The 19,337-nt window shown below is 39.3% G+C and overlaps 1 protein-coding gene across 7 annotated transcripts in view; it reads right to left on the bottom strand.

Annotated features, from left to right (window-relative positions):
• The window catches only part of TECRL (trans-2,3-enoyl-CoA reductase like), a 63,299-nt gene extending 61,772 nt beyond the window's left edge, over positions 1 to 1,527 (bottom strand). For 2 of the 7 annotated variants that reach the window (XM_054065795.1, XM_054065794.1), the window contains exon 1: positions 1,221 to 1,523. In XM_054065795.1, coding sequence (XP_053921770.1) covers positions 1,221 to 1,454 — 234 coding nt within the window. In that variant the 5' untranslated portion in view covers positions 1,455 to 1,523. Of the gene's footprint in view, positions 1 to 1,220 lie in introns of all 7 variants that reach the window. The other 5 variants (XM_054065797.1, XM_054065799.1, XM_054065798.1 and 2 more) reach the window with 5 other exon arrangements.
• Positions 1,528 to 19,337: the final 17,810 nt, after the last annotated feature.

Raw genomic sequence — 19,337 nt, 5'->3', positions numbered from 1 at the left:
GGATTCCTGAAATATGGCTGTTGGCCTAATTCTGTTTCTGACAAATATTTCTTTTGATGACATTATAGGGAATCTTAAAGTAAGAAACAGACTCAGTCCTTTTTTTGGATCAAAAACTTATTAAGTGTAGTATCAATAACCCTTTTTTTCTAACTGTGTAAATATCACTCAGTAAATTAAATAAGTCAAATACTATCAATTAAATAATTCAAATACTATCAAATACTAACTGGTATCAATAGTCATTGTGTTTGCTTGACCATTTTTGTACGTTTCCGCTTTAGCTAGATTAAAAAAATCAAAAAAAATATTTTGCCCCATTAAGAATTACCCTTCAAGCAATCAAGAACACTATAAATCTGGCAGTATTCCACCCTGTATATTTCAAAGGTGTTAAATTAAACATTTGATGCAAACTTATCCACCAGCTCCAGCTGCTGCCTGAGAGGTTAAGGGAATTTTTATTTTCACTTTTTTCTTCTAGCAAAACAATAAGTCTCAAAACTCTACTAAGTTAGCAAGAAATCCTAGAGTCTAAATATATTTGGATTCCCATTTTCATGCCATGCAAGAGACCAGCTCTTCTGCTGAGGGACAATGAATCACAAAAAAAGTAATGAAATTATTTCTGAAGAGATTTCTCAGCTGTTGTTTACTGTGTTGCAAACTTTCTTCCTGCCCAGTCCTCTCATCCTTATACTCGTACAATTTGACTGTAGTTTATGTGTTCTGAATCACATTATTAGAAAAAGAACACCTCTTATACTTAAGATCTTTTGTTTAAAAATATTTATTTTTTTTTAAATTGCCAGATTGCTGCCCAATCTGACAAGTAGGACACAGCTGAGTACATTTTGATAACAAGAACTCACAGCATTACAAAGGTGCTAAGTTTTACAAATGTATTAAAATCCGTTCTGAAACAGACATTTAGGTATCATGCGCTGAAATAAATACTATAATCTAATCATCAAGAGACAGCTTAAGGACATACCTTGGGTGCACAAAGCAGTCAGGAGGTCTAAAACAAAGTACTTTTGCATTACATGTAAAACTCTTGGAGAAAAACAGCCAAGGTTTATGACTAACAAGAAGTTCTGAGTATCTTCCAGAGAAAAGTACGAAAGTATTTCTATTACAGAATAAGATTACAAGAGAGTGAAAACAGAATCCCTGAACTGGCACCATGTGAACCCAATGTGGTAGAATAATACACTCACCTTGTCCACAATGCAGATCTGTTTCTTACTTTGCATATCAAGAATTTCCACTTCGAAGTAAGTAATTTTTGAATGTTTGAGCACAGGTGGTGTTTTCAGATGACCAGCAGAGAGCACAAGCTGAGAGAAGTTGAAAAAAGAGCGTGTGTCATTGTGGGACATAGACAGAGCTCCTCCGCGAGCTGCAAGATCCCTCTTGGGCTCTGGAGCACTGGGTTTCTGCCTCCTGTGCATGGTGTGACCCAGCAGTAGTGATCATCATACCAACAGGGGACAGTTCCAGAGGGAAAATGTTTCCTCCCTGCATCAGTTAAATGCAATCACAGACTGATGAGATACAAAAGGTCAAGTGGCATTCCATTTTAAGAGTACTGTCTTATTCAGCAGGAGTGAAAACAATGGCTCTGTAATCCATGTCTATATTTAACCTGCTATTGTGATGTACTTTATTGCTGCTGCTGTTTTTTTCTTTTTTATCTAAACCAGCATTTGAAAAAACACGTGCAATGATTCCCTATTAGAAGTCAGATCTTGAAATTCCAGAGTACCAAAGGAATCAAGAATGAATGCAGTAAATTCCATTGTTATCTACTGAGACAAATGATCAAAAATGTGCACATATATGCGTATGTATTGGGAGTGTGTGTGTATATGAGGTGGGGGGGTATGTACATATATCTATGTTATAAGTGTGTGTGTGTGTGTGTTTCCTACAAAATTGTGTCAGACATCATCTATTTAAGAAATATTTACTAACAAAATGCCAGGAGTTCCTTAGCACCATTTAGGGTTTCCTTTCAAATACAGAGAAGATCTTGTACCTGCTTATGTTTAGTTACTAAGGACTCTCTGTTACTGAATGCAATAGAGCAGTAGAAATTATATCCATTAAGGCACTAAATCAGGGCTTGGATATTTTTTAATTTTTTTATTCTTTTCTGACAATTAATTTTCACAATGGAAGTCTGCAGCAAAGCAAAAGTAGCCTTAATGATAAGGATCACTTAAAATAAATTTTCTCTAAAAGGACTTCCCAAAGGCCTGCTTAAACTTCATTTTTCCTTGCATGAGGTTTTTATAGGATTTAATACAACTAGCAGCACTTTTCCATCCTGAGATTCTCCTAAAATTTCCCTGGGCTGCCTAGGATTACAGTGTTAGAAGGGCACCATGGATTTTTGCAGACAGCTCATTCCAGTGGAGACACAGAGTAAGTTCTCAATACATTTCTGCATGGTAAAACCTCAGGGAAACTGACTGGTACAAAAGTCATATGGGTTTGTTACACTACGGAAATTCAATTAAGTGAAAAAAACCCATCCACAAGATGAAAGTAACCACACAACTAATGCAGTGGGAGGCAGCATAAAAAAAACCAGAACAGCTCTCTTCTCTTTGATTCTACTGTAACTTATAGAAAATTTAGTGGTCACCACATCTTGTTTAGCAATACATGAGCAGAAGTTCTATGAAATAATGAAGAAACTAATTGGTAAGTTGTTGCACAGAATAAAAAATGAGAGTGAGGGGGACCCCCCAAAGGAAGGTAATATCCAAAATAGAACTCCTCTGCTGACAGAAGTCACAGATATGGTCAACTTCATGTGTATGAGTTATCTAGTTGCTGTTGATGCAATGAACTGTGCTACATCAAGTTGTATATGTGCTTTAGTTCTGGAGAATCAAGTCTGCGTATATGAAATGTGTTCTGCTTATAGATATCTGGAAAAGACAGAGAAGAAGTAAATAGTGAATTAGCAGGGGCTGAACTCAGGAACAAATCTGAGCTTAGTGGTAACAGGACTGGGCATTTGCAATGACAAAATGACAAATAACTTGCAATACCAAGAGGTAGTCTAATTTATTTACGATTCCTTAGCGAGTTGCTCTGACTAAAGAGGATAATGCCAACTCACAACTAAGATGCTTTATGTCCATATGACATGATAAACTTCTATGTAGCTAAGATCTGAGAGAAAAGTCCCTGTTACTTGTTGATGCAGCCATGCAACCTTTGAATGTCTTCACTGGCTTTGTTAGTGGAAAGTCCTTACTGTGGGAGTCCAGATGTATAATAATATTGGTCACCCAAAGCAAATAAGGATTAAATTTGGCAATACTGAAATCAGTTTTTGTCTTGTCAGTGATGCAGAACAAGTCAGCATTCAAAGAAAAAAAATGTTAGACTTGAACAAGATGTTATTGTGAAACAAGAAACCATGACCTTGGTGGAGTCAATATAGCAATTAGAAATTTTCATATAAGCAAGTTGGAACATAGAGGATGAGAAATTATTGGCTAACTGTAAGAAGCTTGCTAAAAACAGCCAGGTAAAGGCCATAGAACACATAGGTCCTAAATTTTGAGTGCAATACACTTATTTGAACAGACTAATATAAGGAAACTGTATAAACTACTGTACAAGAAATGAGACAAGCTGATATAATAACCCCCTTTAGCTGTAAAATCTATGATTTAGTCAGACTAATAGCATATATTAATAAATTTCTAAATTTATTTCAATTCAAAAGCAATAAAGAATAATATTGATTATCATGCATAATTTCCATGTATATAAAGAACTGGTGTATCACTCATTACTGTGGGTATATACATAACATTATTTAAAATTATAACATCTTACCTGCTTCTGAAAAAAAAAAGCTTTTGATTTACTGCAGATATTTAAATGATCGGAATTTTTTTACTGATCAATAAACACTTGAATATCTGAACCAATCCCAGAAAAACACTTACAAAATGTAGTTTTATTTTTTCAATTTAAGCTAATAACATGTTATTTTAATATTTTAATAAACAACAGTCTTTACAGAGCCAAATACTTCACTAATATAAACTATTAAGCCTTCTCTAAAGTTGACTGGCCCTTTCCTCACCTTATTAAATTATATGTCTAGGATTAGACTGCAGTACAATATCTACAGCAAACATTACTTTCATATGAGGTGGGTAAGAGCTACTCTACCAAAAATAATCAGGGATAGAGTTGCCACTAATAACTTAAGCTCTAAAAGGAAGATGCATAAAAGCAGTGGCAATTTTGCTATTAATGTGACAAGCACTGCAGTTGCTTGAAATGTCATCAGTGGATTTGGATGTTCTGGCTTGATGTGACATACTTCAGCCTATTCTATGTAGAAGTGTACATAGATGGAAAACATTAACTACTGGATGAAAGGCACATCTTCCCTTTCAAAGCAGTTACATATATGTCACCTCAATCTCCAATGCTGGAGATGGAGATTCCTAGCACATGGGGACAAGCTATCTGTTCAATAGTGAGATTTATTGATCATGGAAAAAGCTGTTCCCAGACCTGTGGCAGGGCTAGTAGTCAGCAGTCACTGAGTCCCTGCCCTCGCTCTCATTCTGGGTCTCTGAGAGCAGTCAAAGAACACTCAGCAAAAATTAAATCATCTCTGACAGCTCCAACTCAGACTGAATTTCCTGCCATATAAGGAGCCAATAGCTTTGAGAGGCCATGAGGATGGGCATAAATCTTCTCAAGCTGTGGCTCTACCTCCTCTTCACACTTGGCACTCGGCTGACATGAGCGCTTTTGCAGATAGGCAGGAATGTTGTTAAGCCATTCTTCTGAAAGACACTTTTTCCTGGAAGCAGGGAATGTCTGTCCCCAGCGTGTGCAGCAGGGCCATCAATTCTGGTTAACAGAACTGCTAATATTTTCACAACAAACGCAACACCTGTAGTGGAATTTTTGCACCCTTCTAACACAGTATCTTGAAGCAACCGTCAACATGTACAGGCCATGACAAAACAGCACCTGCACTGGGCAGGGTCTAAGACTTAGCATTCAGTTTCTTCTTATGACACTGATTTCCTGTGAGAGGTTAGGGAACTGTTTTCCCTGCTTTTCCCCTCCCATTACACATGCCTTCTCCCCGTGTGGCTCTTTTGCACTGTATATTTTGCAGGCAGACCGGCACAAAGGGATTTCACAAAATCTCAGTTGGGGATTTAAGGCACTTTCTGAAGTTCCTTTTCATCTTTGGTCATGTTTTGTATCCTTCCTTTCCCAGGGAACTGGTCACCTGCTTTCAGTCTGCAGAATGTTGACTGCTAAGTCGCAGCAGAGGGTCATCTCTGTCAGTCCAGATGCTTGTCAGCAGCCCTTCATGCATCACTTTTTTATCACATGCACTTTAAATGCTTGGTAGAAGTGATGTTATTCCTTTTCCACAGACTTTGTGATGCCAAAGAACTGAACAATGCCCCCAAGACATAAGACTCCAGAGCTTAAATAAGTGGGGTTTGGTACTGCAGATCCTGCAGATGAAAGCAAAGAAGATTCCCAAAGGCACAAATACTCACTTCAGTGTCCCATTTTTTTGATATTCTGCCATTCATTTTTCTGGGGAAAGAAACATTGGAAGCGAGTGCTCAGCCATATTGCAAACAAGCAATGAGATCCTCTTGCTAAAGGAGGTCTTAACCAATATGTTCAAGTGGTATGTAACATCCCCCATGTCCTCACCACCCTTGTTTAGTAGCTGTACAGCCCATATGCCTGGTACTACGCTTGATCTAATCAGTGTAGCTCCACATTTTCCCGTTTCCCTCCTAGATTTAGTGCTTTCAGAGACAGGCAGGAGTGTAGCTATGCATTCAGTCTCTTTTTACTCAGCTGTCCAAGGAAGGATTTAAGAACCTGCTACAATGTGCTTTTTTGGAAAAAACACTGACAATAATTTGTTTGTCTGGCTCCTGGCTTCATCTGGCTGAGAGTTTAGGAATAAGTTTACCAGACTATTTTGGGGTCTAATGCTTTTAAATATTTGGTTTCGTTCTGTTATCTATATCATATTAGTAACAATGAGAATGAATTTCCGAAGCGTTGTAGAAATTTAAACCTGTAAGCCCACCTGTTAGAAATTAAGACCATAGATCTAAGATTGCGGTGTATGGTATGTCAAATTTGATACCAGGAAAAAAAAAAAGGAGACAAAGAGAACCAAAAAACAGCCCTCAAAATCAACTTAAGAAAGCATTCTATCCTTAGAAGCAGCTCCACAGTGTTACTACTAAAACACTACATGGTACTTTAATTTTTTCTCTTAAAGCTAAATCTCTTAACAAATAAACAATGGACAGGATAGAAAGGTACCGAAGGAGAGTGCACTGACTCTGCTACACAAAATAATCCTAAAGCTACTTTAAAGAATGCTGAAGTCAGAATTAGACCTCATCAGTGCTACGGGACAAGGCAGAAGTGATACACACCAGTGTTCCTGCAGTTTAGCTATACAGGCAGGGCTCCTCAGCAAAGGATGTCAGGCTTTCTGACCCTGTGAGCTGCTCAAGGGAAACATTACACGGCTAAAAGCCACAAGCCTCAGGACACATCCTTCATAGTCCGTGAGAAGGGAGAACCTGGGGAACAGTTTGCAAGGAGGGCCCGGATCTGTGCCCACTCTGTCCCTGCAGAAGTTTTTACCACTGACTATCACAGCAGTGGAGTTCTGCCAGCTCTTTAAAACCTCACTAAAGTAGCCTGGCTTTATCCTTCAGGCTTTGAAAACTGAAAAAAACTCTGCTGTGGGTGGTGCCAATTAGAAGCAAATTCACAGTGCAAATCAAATCCAAAACTGGCGCTTATTTTATCCCCCACAGATATCCACAAGAGACATAAGAGAAATAAGCAAAGCCAACAGACAGACACAGTAATTTCATCTGCAAGAAGTACAAAGAGAAACCTCCACCCCCAGCTCCTGCCACACACAAACACACACCTACTTCTCGACCAAAATAAGCACAGCGTGATACAGAGCTCAAATCTGTTGACAGTCAGGATATGTTATAAAAAGCTTTTGGACTGCAGCATAGAAGAAGCCTGAGGAGATGTTCCTAGTGATGAAAGCCCCAAGGGATCTTTGTAGGTGACCTGCTAGATCAATCTTTTAATGCTACTGACAATAAGTAGTATATTTATAGATGTGCAGCTGAGAAATTTAAGTTCTTGTTTAAATTAAATCAGTGCAAATTGTGCTATTCCTGATTTTATTAACTCATTATTTAAGCTATGTGATGATCTTTTCCCCTAAATGCATGGCATCTGGAAGCACGTAACCACATCAATTGTGAGGTGAAATGTCTCTTTTTTTGACTTGTATATTTTGTTATACTTTTTCTATGCATAGGTATATACCATAGGTAAATGTGTAGCCCTTAGAAACATACAGGAATGTCTGAAAATTACCCCAAAAGGTCTAGAAACAAAGATATTTTTTTTCCAAAACAAAGTCTATGATTTTTGAGCCAGTTTTGGCATCTTGTGGTCACACAGGGAGATCAACACTGCTCGTGTTTAAGTCCTTACACAGACAATATGCTTTGTATCCCACTGGTTTTGTTTTTTTTTTGAGGCAAAGACCAGAAAGAAGGATTAGAAAGCAGGATTAGAAGGCAAAGAAAGAAATGCCACCCAAAATTGTCCAGAATACTTTTATGGAAAATTCCACTGACCTTTACCTGCAGAATTTTCCTTGCAGCATTACAGTCGCCCTTTATCATCACTTTAAGGAGCCTTTGCCTTTCAATGGTGACAAGCGTTGCCATACACAGGCTTTAAATATGGTGTGATGTCACCTTGCCTCGTCATCAATTCTGGTTTATAAAATGATGCCTCAGTTAACAAAGCTTACAGTCTTGCTTCCAAATGTCTGGCTTCATTCCAGGGTTTCACCATAGGCTTTGTGCACTCTAGTGTGCCTTTGCCTACTTGAGAAAAGCCACATCTCTGTCAATCTCATCACCCGTACTCATGCCCAGCAGCAAAGCAGGCAACAAGGCAGCATCTGGGTAGATGAGAGTCCTCAAAGCATAGACAGACAGAAAGTCTCCATGTATTTCATTATGGCTTTATGTTATGCCACTTCACAGTGTAAAGAGAAAGGACTCAGCGGATTAATGAAGAACAGGTACTGATACCCTGTACTTTGCAGCGGTGTAAACTTACTTCATGTCCTCACTTAACTTCAACTATGTCTTAGTGACAACATTTATTTAATCCCCCTCCTAAACATATCCTGACGAGATAATGGATGGTAATTTCACAGGGTAAGATGGAGTAACCACGCTATCAGAAGTTGATCAGCCACTAAGTAAAGACGATGAAAAGAAATGCAGTAAGGCAAAATCATTTTTCACAAATGGGAGCAGTACAGAACCGGCAAATCCATACTCTAACAACTGAGATTAAATGCATCTTTCTTCTGTGCAAAACTATCACATGCAAGATGAAGTCAGGAGTCACTTAGAATGGATTGCGGAAAACAAAATGTTGTTCAAATCTGCTATTTTCGTTGATGCTGAAGCACAAAAAAGATTTACTTATTTGGATGAAAAGATTTTGAGATTGTGAAAAATATGGTTTCTCTAATAATTTCTGACCAGTAGGAGAGAAGAACAATCTTGACTAAAATAAATACAGGTTCCTAAAGGAGCCATTTCAACATAAAAATATTCAAAAGGTTTCCTTTTCCTAATGTAGAATGTATAAAATCCTGAAACCTCAATAACTGTCACAAAATATAATCATGGTCTTTCAGACAGTTCTATTCAGAGATATGATTAAAAAGTTTACAATGACAAAAAAAAACCTAACTCCCATTTTACAATCCTTCTTTTTGTCTCAAGTTCTTGGGGTGATTAGTCTTCTATTACATTTGAAGTATTATGTGTTATTTCTCCTCATAAAAGGAGCCAAATTGTTCTCAGTCTTTTCCATTTCAGAGTTTCATTAATTAGGTTTCTGATACATCTGTCAGCATAACCTCCTTCTTTCACAAACTTTCAAGTTTTCAGAAAAGTTGCCACTTACTATGACATTTTTAATATTCAGGCTCAGTCCAAAAATTATTCTTGAGCTAAAAGAAAAATGATCAGTCTTTTTTTACCTTCATTTTGTGACTGAAAAAAAATATTCTTGTGGCATTTCTCTCTCAAAGAAGAATGATTTTGAGAAACAGCAGAATACCAGAAAATGTGGAATTGGACAAGTGAACAAAAGAGGATTTTATTTATTTCATTAGAACTGCTGTTTAGTGCCAGGTTTTGTCAAGCTTGAAATGTTTGGGAAAATGTTTCTATCCAGCAAAATTAACAAAACAAAGGCAAGAATGCTGATTTTATCAAAATAGTCTTATTTTTTTTCTGATTCTTTCTCCTATTTTGATTCTTCTGCCTTCACAGCAGACTACTACCATTGTCAGTAATGACCCTGATGAAGAAGACCCTACCCCAATTTGGTATTGTCTCGGGCTAGTTAGTGCCTTCTGTTTCATATTTTGATCATTACTTCTGCCATGGCTGTATCAGAGACCAGGATCTCTTTACTAGATCTCCATTCATACTATTCAAAACAGTGCGGGAAATCTAGCATATTTAAGGCACAAGAAGAAACCCACTCCTTAGTTATACTTCAGAATCAGAAAAAAAAGTTTCACCTGAGATTAGACTATTTTTCTGTGAGGGATTGGGCCTGGTCCAACCTGGAAAGAAGCGCTCAGCTGGGCAGTTCTGCTTGCAACGTTTAGGTGAAAATGTTGCTGACTTATTACCTCCAATTTAGCAAGAATGCATGTTCAAGATTACCACCTCATCAAACCTGCCATTCTCACAGCACCTCAAGCCAACACATACCCTGAAATAAAAACTGCCTTTCATCTGGAAATCCAGCCAGACTGGAGGATTCTGACAGTATTGTGGTAAGCAGTAGTTCCATGGGGAGCCGGACGGCACATCCACATTATGCCATGCTGAATGTTGAAAGCTGGCTCTCTCACAAGCTAGCTGAGCAAACAGGACCCACCTGCCTCAGAGCAGAGTGCACGTGGGTCTCTTTTGGGGATCTGGCCTGTGCGCTCATGCTCCATGACACAAGTTTGTACCCTGAGGGGAAAGCAGAACTGACTGTTGAGAAAGTGAGCTGCCCACAGACATAAAATAGATGAACCTCAGTACGACATCAGAGCATCCTGCCACACACAGAGAATGGAGCCCATGTGGGCTCCAGGCCTCCCCTCGCTTCTGTTGTTAACTGCCAAAAAGAAGTGCAGATGAAAATAACTGTGAATTTCTCCTATGTAATGATATTATACCACACAGCAACTTGGAACAAATTGAGAAAAACAGTTTTAAACTTGCACTCAAAGGAAAAATGGCACTGTTAGCTCCAGAAATCCTATTGAGGCTTCTTGTGGAATACTTGTATTCTTAGTGAAGAAAGCATTTTCCACCTGGCTGTCTGTTGCTGGCACACCTCAATTTATTAGTGCTTAGATTTATCACACCAACATTGGCACAGGAGCATTTTCAAGTGAAAAAATTCATTCTGTATAGCACAGTTGGCAGAGAAAAGTCCTCTCATTTATTTGAAGTTTGCAATGCACAGACTTCCCTTGTCCTGTAGCAAATCGTAAAGGAGAGAGGCTTGCTGCTTACAATAGTTAGCATGTGACAACTCAGTGGTAAGTACTTTGGCTCTGAGGACAAGCAAAGCTGAAGCAGACGGTTGCCATAGCAGACTCTAAAACCTTGGCAGGAACCAATATGTAAGCTCAGGGTGCCAAAAGACAGCATTTGTTGCTTGACACATCAGGACAACAGCACGCCACTCAACACCTCTGGAGTCTGAGTTTCAGTTTAACATTTCCTAGTGAGGAGTGACTGGGACCAGCTTGCAAACAATGTCAGGACAACCACTGCATAGTTACATCCAGCTGTCAGGATTATCATTGCTAAAAAAAAAGAAACCAAACAAAACCTGATTCTATTCGTAGGCTGACAAATGCCTCAGTAAAGCATTCCTGCAATTTCTATAGTCGTCCTGGGGGCAAGGTCATACAGATAGATGTGACCAGGACAGCCCTGGCATTTAACAGCCTGGCAAGCAACACTAGAGTATTACAGGTAAGAACATATCAGTATGCTTCACCAGGAATTCCCATTGCAGAAAGCAACTTATCCACAGACAGCTTCAATAATGCTGTAAAATAAAGCCCCTGGGTAGGAACTATGTCCTTCCTCTATACCAACTGTAGGCAGTACTCTAAAAGGCTGAAAGTGCTGCTCATTTTTAAAGGTAAAATGAAGGAAGATTCAGCATCACATCAGGACTCCAAGGCTAGAACTTGAAAGGATCCATCCCCATCAACCAGGTTGCAAGACTTACAGCCTTAATAAATAATTAGTCCCACGTCCTGTCTGGAAAACAATGAGGTACAGCTTTGCTATTTTTCTTTCCTGACCATCAGCTATCTTTTTCACACACACACCCCTCAAGTCATCAGACATTTGGCAAACTATGTACTGCTGCAGATGTACTTAGACATAATCCTCTAATAACAGAATGCTCTACCATACTGACTGGGAGGTGTGAGTTGACCAGGGTTACTCGGTGTGCATGCATGATAGGCTCACTGTAACTTCACAGACTGTATCTCCAATCTCTCCAGAGCTGCAGACAACTGTAGTCACCACTGCCATAAAAAGACCCTGCTTCAACTTACTTTCTGTGGCAACTGTCCACTGAGAGCAAAACACATACAAACACCACAGATGCTGTATATGAGTCCATGCAGTTTAGCTGTTTTTCTGCCAGGGCTCTTGGCATTATGTCAGCCACAAGAGGAACTGGCTGTGCCTGCAAGTCTCTTTACAGATAACCTGCCTTGCTGTTGCTGCTGTTAATACAGAGGAATTGCAAGTTTCATTGTGTTCTCGAAAAAAAACCTAATTTTGCATGCAAAAGCACAACAGTAAAGAATAGACACAGAAAACTAGTAAAGAGACTGGATTGCTGCCTATTGCAGTTTTTCTTTGTGGGTTTAGCTATTAGAGCGCCCAGCTGCAATGTGAAGTCTTAGTGTATGCAGTTTTAGTGATTTACAAAATGGACATATTGCAAAGCCTCAGGTTTCTAATGAACATTTGAATTCACAGCTTTTCTCTGAATTCACGGCATTTAGAGTAAACCAGGCTCACTACTGCCAGTGCTGCTAATCATTGGTGTAAAGTAAACACAGGACTACATACATAGAAGGAATCACCTTGGAATAATTCTTTCAAACCACTTCCTTAACAGACCGACTCTCATTAAAACTGATGTACCTGGTCCTTCAGCCAGAATAGAAATAAAGAATTAATGAATAGAGCTAAAAAAAAAGTTTCTCTTGACGTTCTCCCAGTAAACATTTCTGTTTTCAGCTAGCTGTAGCACTCAAGGGTAAAAAAACAATCTCTCAGAGCAGGAACATAGCAACCTTTTATCTGGCTTTTGCATGGCTTACCAGAAGGCAACATTGAAATAACTCCTTGTTGTTCTGCTTGTATAAATTTTGTTATTAGATGCTAACTACTGCAGCACATCTTTTCAAAACACTCCTAAACAAACTGAGAGGTTCTTGTAAGAAAACTAGAGGCTCCAGGAATCCTACAAGGTCCCCTGTTGCAGCTGATTCACAGGCTGGCTGGACTCATTGCTGACGGGGCGCTGCACAGACCTGTGAACCTGTCAGAGCAGGAGACACGCTGAGCTCCTCAGGCCTGTGCTTTAAGTTAGCACTGCTGAGATGCTGATGAAGAAGTAGTCAGGCATCTTCACCAGAAAAAATCCTTAAAAGTTGTTTTAATAATGTTCTGTGTATTGCTAAAGGGCAAGTTCTGAGCCAAAAGTTAATGGTTTCCTATTTGATGCCTTTCAGACTTTGAGAGATGAGTATTTCAGCATCATTAGTTTCTCACATGGATATACTTTTCCCAGCTCTCTCTTCCAAAATGAACCCGAAAAAGCAAAACCTTCAGCCACAGCATGTGCATCATTTTCAATAGGTCTGTCAGCTTTGTCTCAAAGAAACTGAAGTACAGATTGCATCTCTCCCTACTGAAATCCAGCAACTGATGGAACAATGCAGGATGATATAAAAGTGCGAGTGAAACATCTGTAACTACTTTAAAACAACAGAACAAGCAGAAAGTCACTAGTAGGCCTACTGAAACCCACAAATTAAAATATATATTTCTCTCCTGAGGAAAATGGGAGGTGGAGCACTGAAAACTCTTCTGGAGGAAATGACCATCCGGGCAGAATTTTGAAAATCAGAACTGAACTAGCATGGGCTGGATGTTTGGCCAGAGGGAGCTTACCGAAAACTGAAGGCCTCAGGAGGTTCATTGAAGAGCAACTGGGAGGCTGAGCTCAAAACCAACACAGACAGAAATGAAACTTTTTGCAGCAGCAAGAAGAAATTTGGTTTTGGTTGAATAACACCAGCATGTTTGTGTCCTTGATTATAAGTAAGGAATAAAGCACTTATGAAATGAAATATTTGGAAACTTAAAAAAGATAGTGATATTTTATGGGATAAAAGTTTAGAGAGATTTCGATTTAGTCACTGTCTTAGCCTAGAAATTAATAAAATATGGCTGTACACACCATCCAGCACAGCAATCTGCTTTTTGCACCTTTGCTGCGTACATAGTGAGCCAACAGAAGGTAAATCAAGGCACCTAAATCAGGCCTGGGGAAAAACTCTCTTTTCCATAGAATTGTGTGCCTAAGGTTGGGCTCTGAATAGCCCTCTAGATGTCCAACATCAGAAACACATAAGGAATGAAATCTCTGCTTTCTGAACTGCTTTGATCACTGCATGGCCTAAATTCTGGGATTAGCAGAAAAAGCAGGCAGGGACCCAGTTAAGCTGTAGGTAATCAGAAACTGCATCATAGATTTAATCTACAAAAAAATCTTCCAGTAGCACAGGACTCCCACGAGACTTCAGACAACTTGGGATTCTCAGAGCAGTGCACGTGCACACCTGCCACCAGAGAGTGAAGGACAAGGCCACCATTCCACCGTTAACACTTGCACACAAGCTTTTTATTATGAAAACATCTGCACAAATCTGTTAGCCTTGGGACATTTGTTGTGATTCCTTAGTGGGTAACCAAGATCAAGGTCAGGCCTTTCATTTTCAATACACGCTGTCTAATTAACAACAGGTACATATATAAAATATAAGCCTATTTTGAGAACGGATTTTTAAAGATGGATATTTATATTGCAGAGTAAATGGTTAGTTTAGGTTTAATTCATGTTTATTTAAGTCCATAAAAGTTGCTGTACGAGAGACAAATACAATTATCTTTACTGTGGGAATAAATGTATAATGAAATCCTAGCTTTCCCTCTTTAAAATAACATACTTCACATTAACTACAGTTTTTGGCAAAGCACTGTTCCCCTGTCACAGAGCACATGTTCAATGAAGTTATTCCTCAGCTGTTTGTTGCTGAACTGAACTGAGCCAAAATGAGATAAACTAACTGAGTTTGTAAGCCTGCTTGTCCATTAAAGTGAAGCCTACCATAAAGGAAAACATTTTACATTTCAACCTAAAAAGTATGTCAGCTTATCGAAAAAACAATCATTCTGTCTTTTCACAGAGCAATTAGAGCCGAAAGCAATCGCAGAAAGGAGTTAAGAGGGATTTGTTGCCAGATAGCCCATCAGAGTCACACAGACCAGCTGGATTCACACAACCTCAGATCTCTCCCTTTGCCTTGTTACATCCTGGCCAGTAACAGCTTTGGCATGAGTATGCTGAAAGAATGCCAATACCACTTGCATGCACTGAAATTAATAAGCAAGGTTTTAATTTGCCTATTAAAAATTACAATCTAGGAAGCTAATAAGAAGCCATTTTGTTAACAAAACAAAGTCTTTTCTCTGGGCTGAATAAATGACCCTAATATCACACAGCACACCCAAGCTTAGAAGGGAAATTTTTAGCTTTCAGAAAAAAATCAAGACTTTTTGCATGGAAAACCATGTCACTGGAACAGTATGTGCTGCAAAATGGAGCTTTAGTAGTCAATAAAGACAGAAAAAGGCAGTGCTTGCTACTCCATAGCTAGCAGGTTTTCAAATTATGGGATTCATCTGTCACACTCCACTTAGCATATCTCCATCACTTTGCCAAGTAATGCCACCATCAGTTATTTTAATAGTGAACAGGTAAATGAATAGTGTAAAGGGTAATAGAATGGGGAGGAAAAAGAGACAAGACAATTAAGTCAAGACTTTTTTTTCTTTTTTCTCTGACACTGAAGAGTGAAGATTCCTCATTAACTCGCTTTAAATGAGGAGGAATATAAAAAAAAAGTGTGATGCATTTAACAAGGTAATTCACTTAATAGAAGAGAAATCTTGAAGCTTCTTTCAAGGACAGTTCTCTAGTGTTTCTTGCACTTCTCAATGGATGCAAAGAGCTTTACTGGATTAAGAACTAATTTAGATAAAGAAAACTGTGGTCCAAACTTCAGAGTGACTGAGACTGATCTCTAAAAAGTCATAGCCTCCATCTTTGTAGTCTTTGTTCACTACAGCAGCTGATAAGATGTAGCCTTTGGTCAAGTAGTTCTCAAAGTCTAGGCTGCAAAGTCTGCAGCTCTCTTGAGGGGGCTGGCTGTGTCCATATTACATCCTGAGTACAGAGCAGTGATAGATAGCATCACAGTCCTTTGAGCCTCCACAGCAGAGGCAGTAGCTGAACATGCAAACCACCAAGAATCCTAGGCAATTCTCCAAATGTGCATTCCCTGCTTCTCTGAGTGCTTATGTGAGGATACTGAAGGGGAAAATCACCTTCCTTGAGGGGGAGGTGCAGATGTGAGGATTCATCGTGCAGGAAGATTCCTAGATAAAACATCTTGTTTTGTCTGTTTCCCTGATGGCTGGCTTGCAAGAAGAGCACGTGCAATGGCCACTCTCCTTAGCATTATGAGGAGGCTCCTCACTTCCATCGTGCTCTGAAGAGGGAGCAAAACACACAGACCCACTCCACTCTGGAAACTGGGGGCCTGTGGAAATACTGGAGGGTTGGAACTAGATGATCTTTAAGGTCCCTTCCAACCCAAACTATTCTATGATTCTATGGGTTGTTCTTCTCCCTATCACTCACTTCAGTCGCTGCTTTGTGTTACCACTCCCTCACCATGCAGTACGTGGAGACTTAGTGAGTGAGGGGGACAAAGAAAGAGGAGCTTTTGCACACAGTGCATGTTTTCTAATGTAAAGCCCTAGCACCCTCTAATATGTGTAGCCCACACATAAAATTTGCTCCCTTGCATGTTGCTGCTGCGTACATACTGCTACATTTTCTAACCAGCCCTCTAGAAGAGCCATGTATCTTCTTCAAGTCCTCCCATTCCTTTTCATAAAATAAAGCGTACCTATTGCACAAGAGATTACCTGAATTTTGCAAGGAATTTTTGTTCACTATTTAATAGAAGAAGATAGGGCACATTGAGGGAATATAAAAATGTTTTATTCACTATTTTCAGCTGACTCTTATTTTTCCCTACCCCGGTCATAGAGTTAATACATTTGTACACAATCTCAATGTAGTATTTCCCATTCCATCTACAGATACATCTTTTTGTCTTTGAAATATCTATGAAATGCATTAAATAATCACTGTAAGCCATCTTTTGTTGATAAATTTGTCATTTTACTGCCCTGAATTATTCATACAAAGCCAACACTGTATCACAGGAAAGCAATTAAGGCAGACTGTATGATTTGGAGAAAATGAAAATCCCTTTATTCTCTTGCATAGAACAGGTTGTTTCCATCCCCTGTTTAGGTCAGTGTCAGAAAACATTAGGCAGAAGTTTGCAGAGCTATTTGGGTGTATGTGTGTGTGAAGAGGGTCACTGTTTAGTAGTGCTACAAATCACATAGATTCATAAGATAGGCCATTTTTCTTAGCACTTGTGCCTGGCTCTAACAGAGCACTTGTCATCAAAGCACGTATAAAGAAGTGAACACAATTTTCCCCTCACCACAGTTGGCTAGAAACAGGCATGGCACAGTCTGACTCCAGTTACGCTCACATCTGCCACTTGCTGCAAGGTGCCTGTGGTTCTCAAACACCAGGTCAGTGCAAGAGCTGGTCAGTCACACAAACACACAAATAGACAAAACTTCAGCCTCACCCCAGCAGATGGAAGTGGCTGGTTTTAAAAATGCCACCACTAGTTTCAGGTACCTTAACATCTGCAAATAGCTTTCATGTACCTGTGAATGCTTCTGATCCCTTAACACCAGCCTATAAACTAAAGTCTACTTTGTAGAAAAAAATGAGTCCATCTGAGCACCAATCTTCCTATAACTGTTTGAAATCTGATCTGGTAAAGAGACACATTTCTTTCACAGAGGACTTCTTACATGAGATAGGAGTATCCAATACTTGTCTAGGGTTTTGGTTGTTTTATCTTTCTTCAAGGAAAAAAAAAATGCTCATGTGAATTCCTCCTTCTTTGCCACTCTCCCTCACATCAACAATGGTGCCTTCTGACAACGGTAGAGATGGTAATGTGGGACCACGAAGCAAACTGGGATTGCGTAGTCAAGTAAAACAAACCAAACGAAAACAAAACAAAAAAATCCACCACCAAGTCCCATTTATCTATTACTGGTGGAAACTGAAGTGAAACCTTTTCCCTATGCCCAGTGCTGTGCAGCAGCCAAATGAAATCACAGCCCAAACTGAATGACAAAACAGCGAGTCTGAACCTGTGTCCAGCATGTCAGCATGTCCTTGAGGTCTACAAGACATCTCAAGCCTGTCTGGAAATCCTGCCCACTGGGCAGTGAGGAACCATGACTGTGGATACCAATTAGGAAAGAAAAACAGACCCCTGCCCTTAGGTAGCTCTGTCCTTCTGGCTAATGTGTCCTTTCTAATCAATTGGAAACAGCCCTCATGGATGTAGAGTACAGGAAATCACCTCTAGGTTTACAAGAAACCACTTCAGGTTTGAGAGAAAGAAAAATGCTCTGTCAAGTCACTGTCTTTGTCCTTTACACGATGACACAACAGTCAAATACTCACTATTCACTAATTCACATTCAGCAACCCAGAGCATGAAACAAACCAGGGAGCTGGCAGGTTAGCTGAACATAACATGCTGGGTAATTTATTATACACAGCTCCCTAATGAGCTGTGAAATAAATTCAGACGTGGCCATTTTAGCAAATTCAGAATAATCTCCATCTCTCAGATATCTCAGCTAATGATTCACAATTTCTTCACAAATGGAAATGTCACTCCCCCGGTTCATTGCTACTGGTTTTAAAGTCAAAGAAGCAGTCGTAATTCTATACCTTTTCTTTGCAACACAGAAGTATCTAAGCAATCTAGTTAAACTCAAGTTTCTCTCCTGCTTTTGCAGTGTCTTCACTGCAGGGTGGGCATTTTCTAAGAATTTTGAGACACCTCATTAAGACAGAAAACACCTTGTGAACCGAGAACTTTGGCAAGGGTTATCCCTATCCCAGCTGCTCTTCCACATAGTTATTATCACTTTTCTCCATTTAACCATAAAACCAGTTCTCTACTAAGCATGCCTTACCAGCTAGGGTTTTGGCTTTTTTTTTTCAGAAGTGAGAGGAACAGATAGACACTAAAGGGAGCAAAAAAAATACAGTCGGTATATGCTTATGACTCTAAAACATACACAACCTGATGCTGCAGGTAAGATGCACATAATATTTGGTGTATCTGTTGGGAAGTATTAAATATCCCAAGACTAAGAAGCCTCAGCTAACTCAGCCCCATTGCAACTATAAATTCATATGCTATAAACACACAACCTTTGTTGATCTGCAAGACGTTTGTATTCTTTCACATCCACTTTTAAAAGTCTCAGGCAAAGGTGATTTCGCAGACTATTATACTTCATTAGCAAGAAGCTTTCTGGATACTCATTTACAATTTTCCCTTCCTTAATTAAGTCCAGCTACTTCTAGTTACACCTTTGTGCGCTTCATTAAATCAATTCATTTCCTCCTTGGTATTTAACAGCCTTCAGTTACTTTCAGACTGCTGAGCTCCATTCTTACCCTTTAGGTTGGCTAGCGGCCAAAACTAAACTAGCCAGCTCAGATCCGCAGCTGGCATAAATCACTTCAGTACTTTTAATCTTTCTCATACTGTACAAGTCATACATTCCAAGTCAACGATCTCCTCATTGCTTTTTTCTCTTTCAGCTCTGACCTCTTCCTACTAAAGA

This window comes from Cuculus canorus, chromosome 4 (genome assembly GCF_017976375.1).
Source record: "Cuculus canorus isolate bCucCan1 chromosome 4, bCucCan1.pri, whole genome shotgun sequence".
NCBI classification, from domain to species: Eukaryota; Metazoa; Chordata; class Aves; order Cuculiformes; family Cuculidae; genus Cuculus; species Cuculus canorus.
This window is presented reverse-complemented; position numbering and strand designations above follow the sequence as displayed.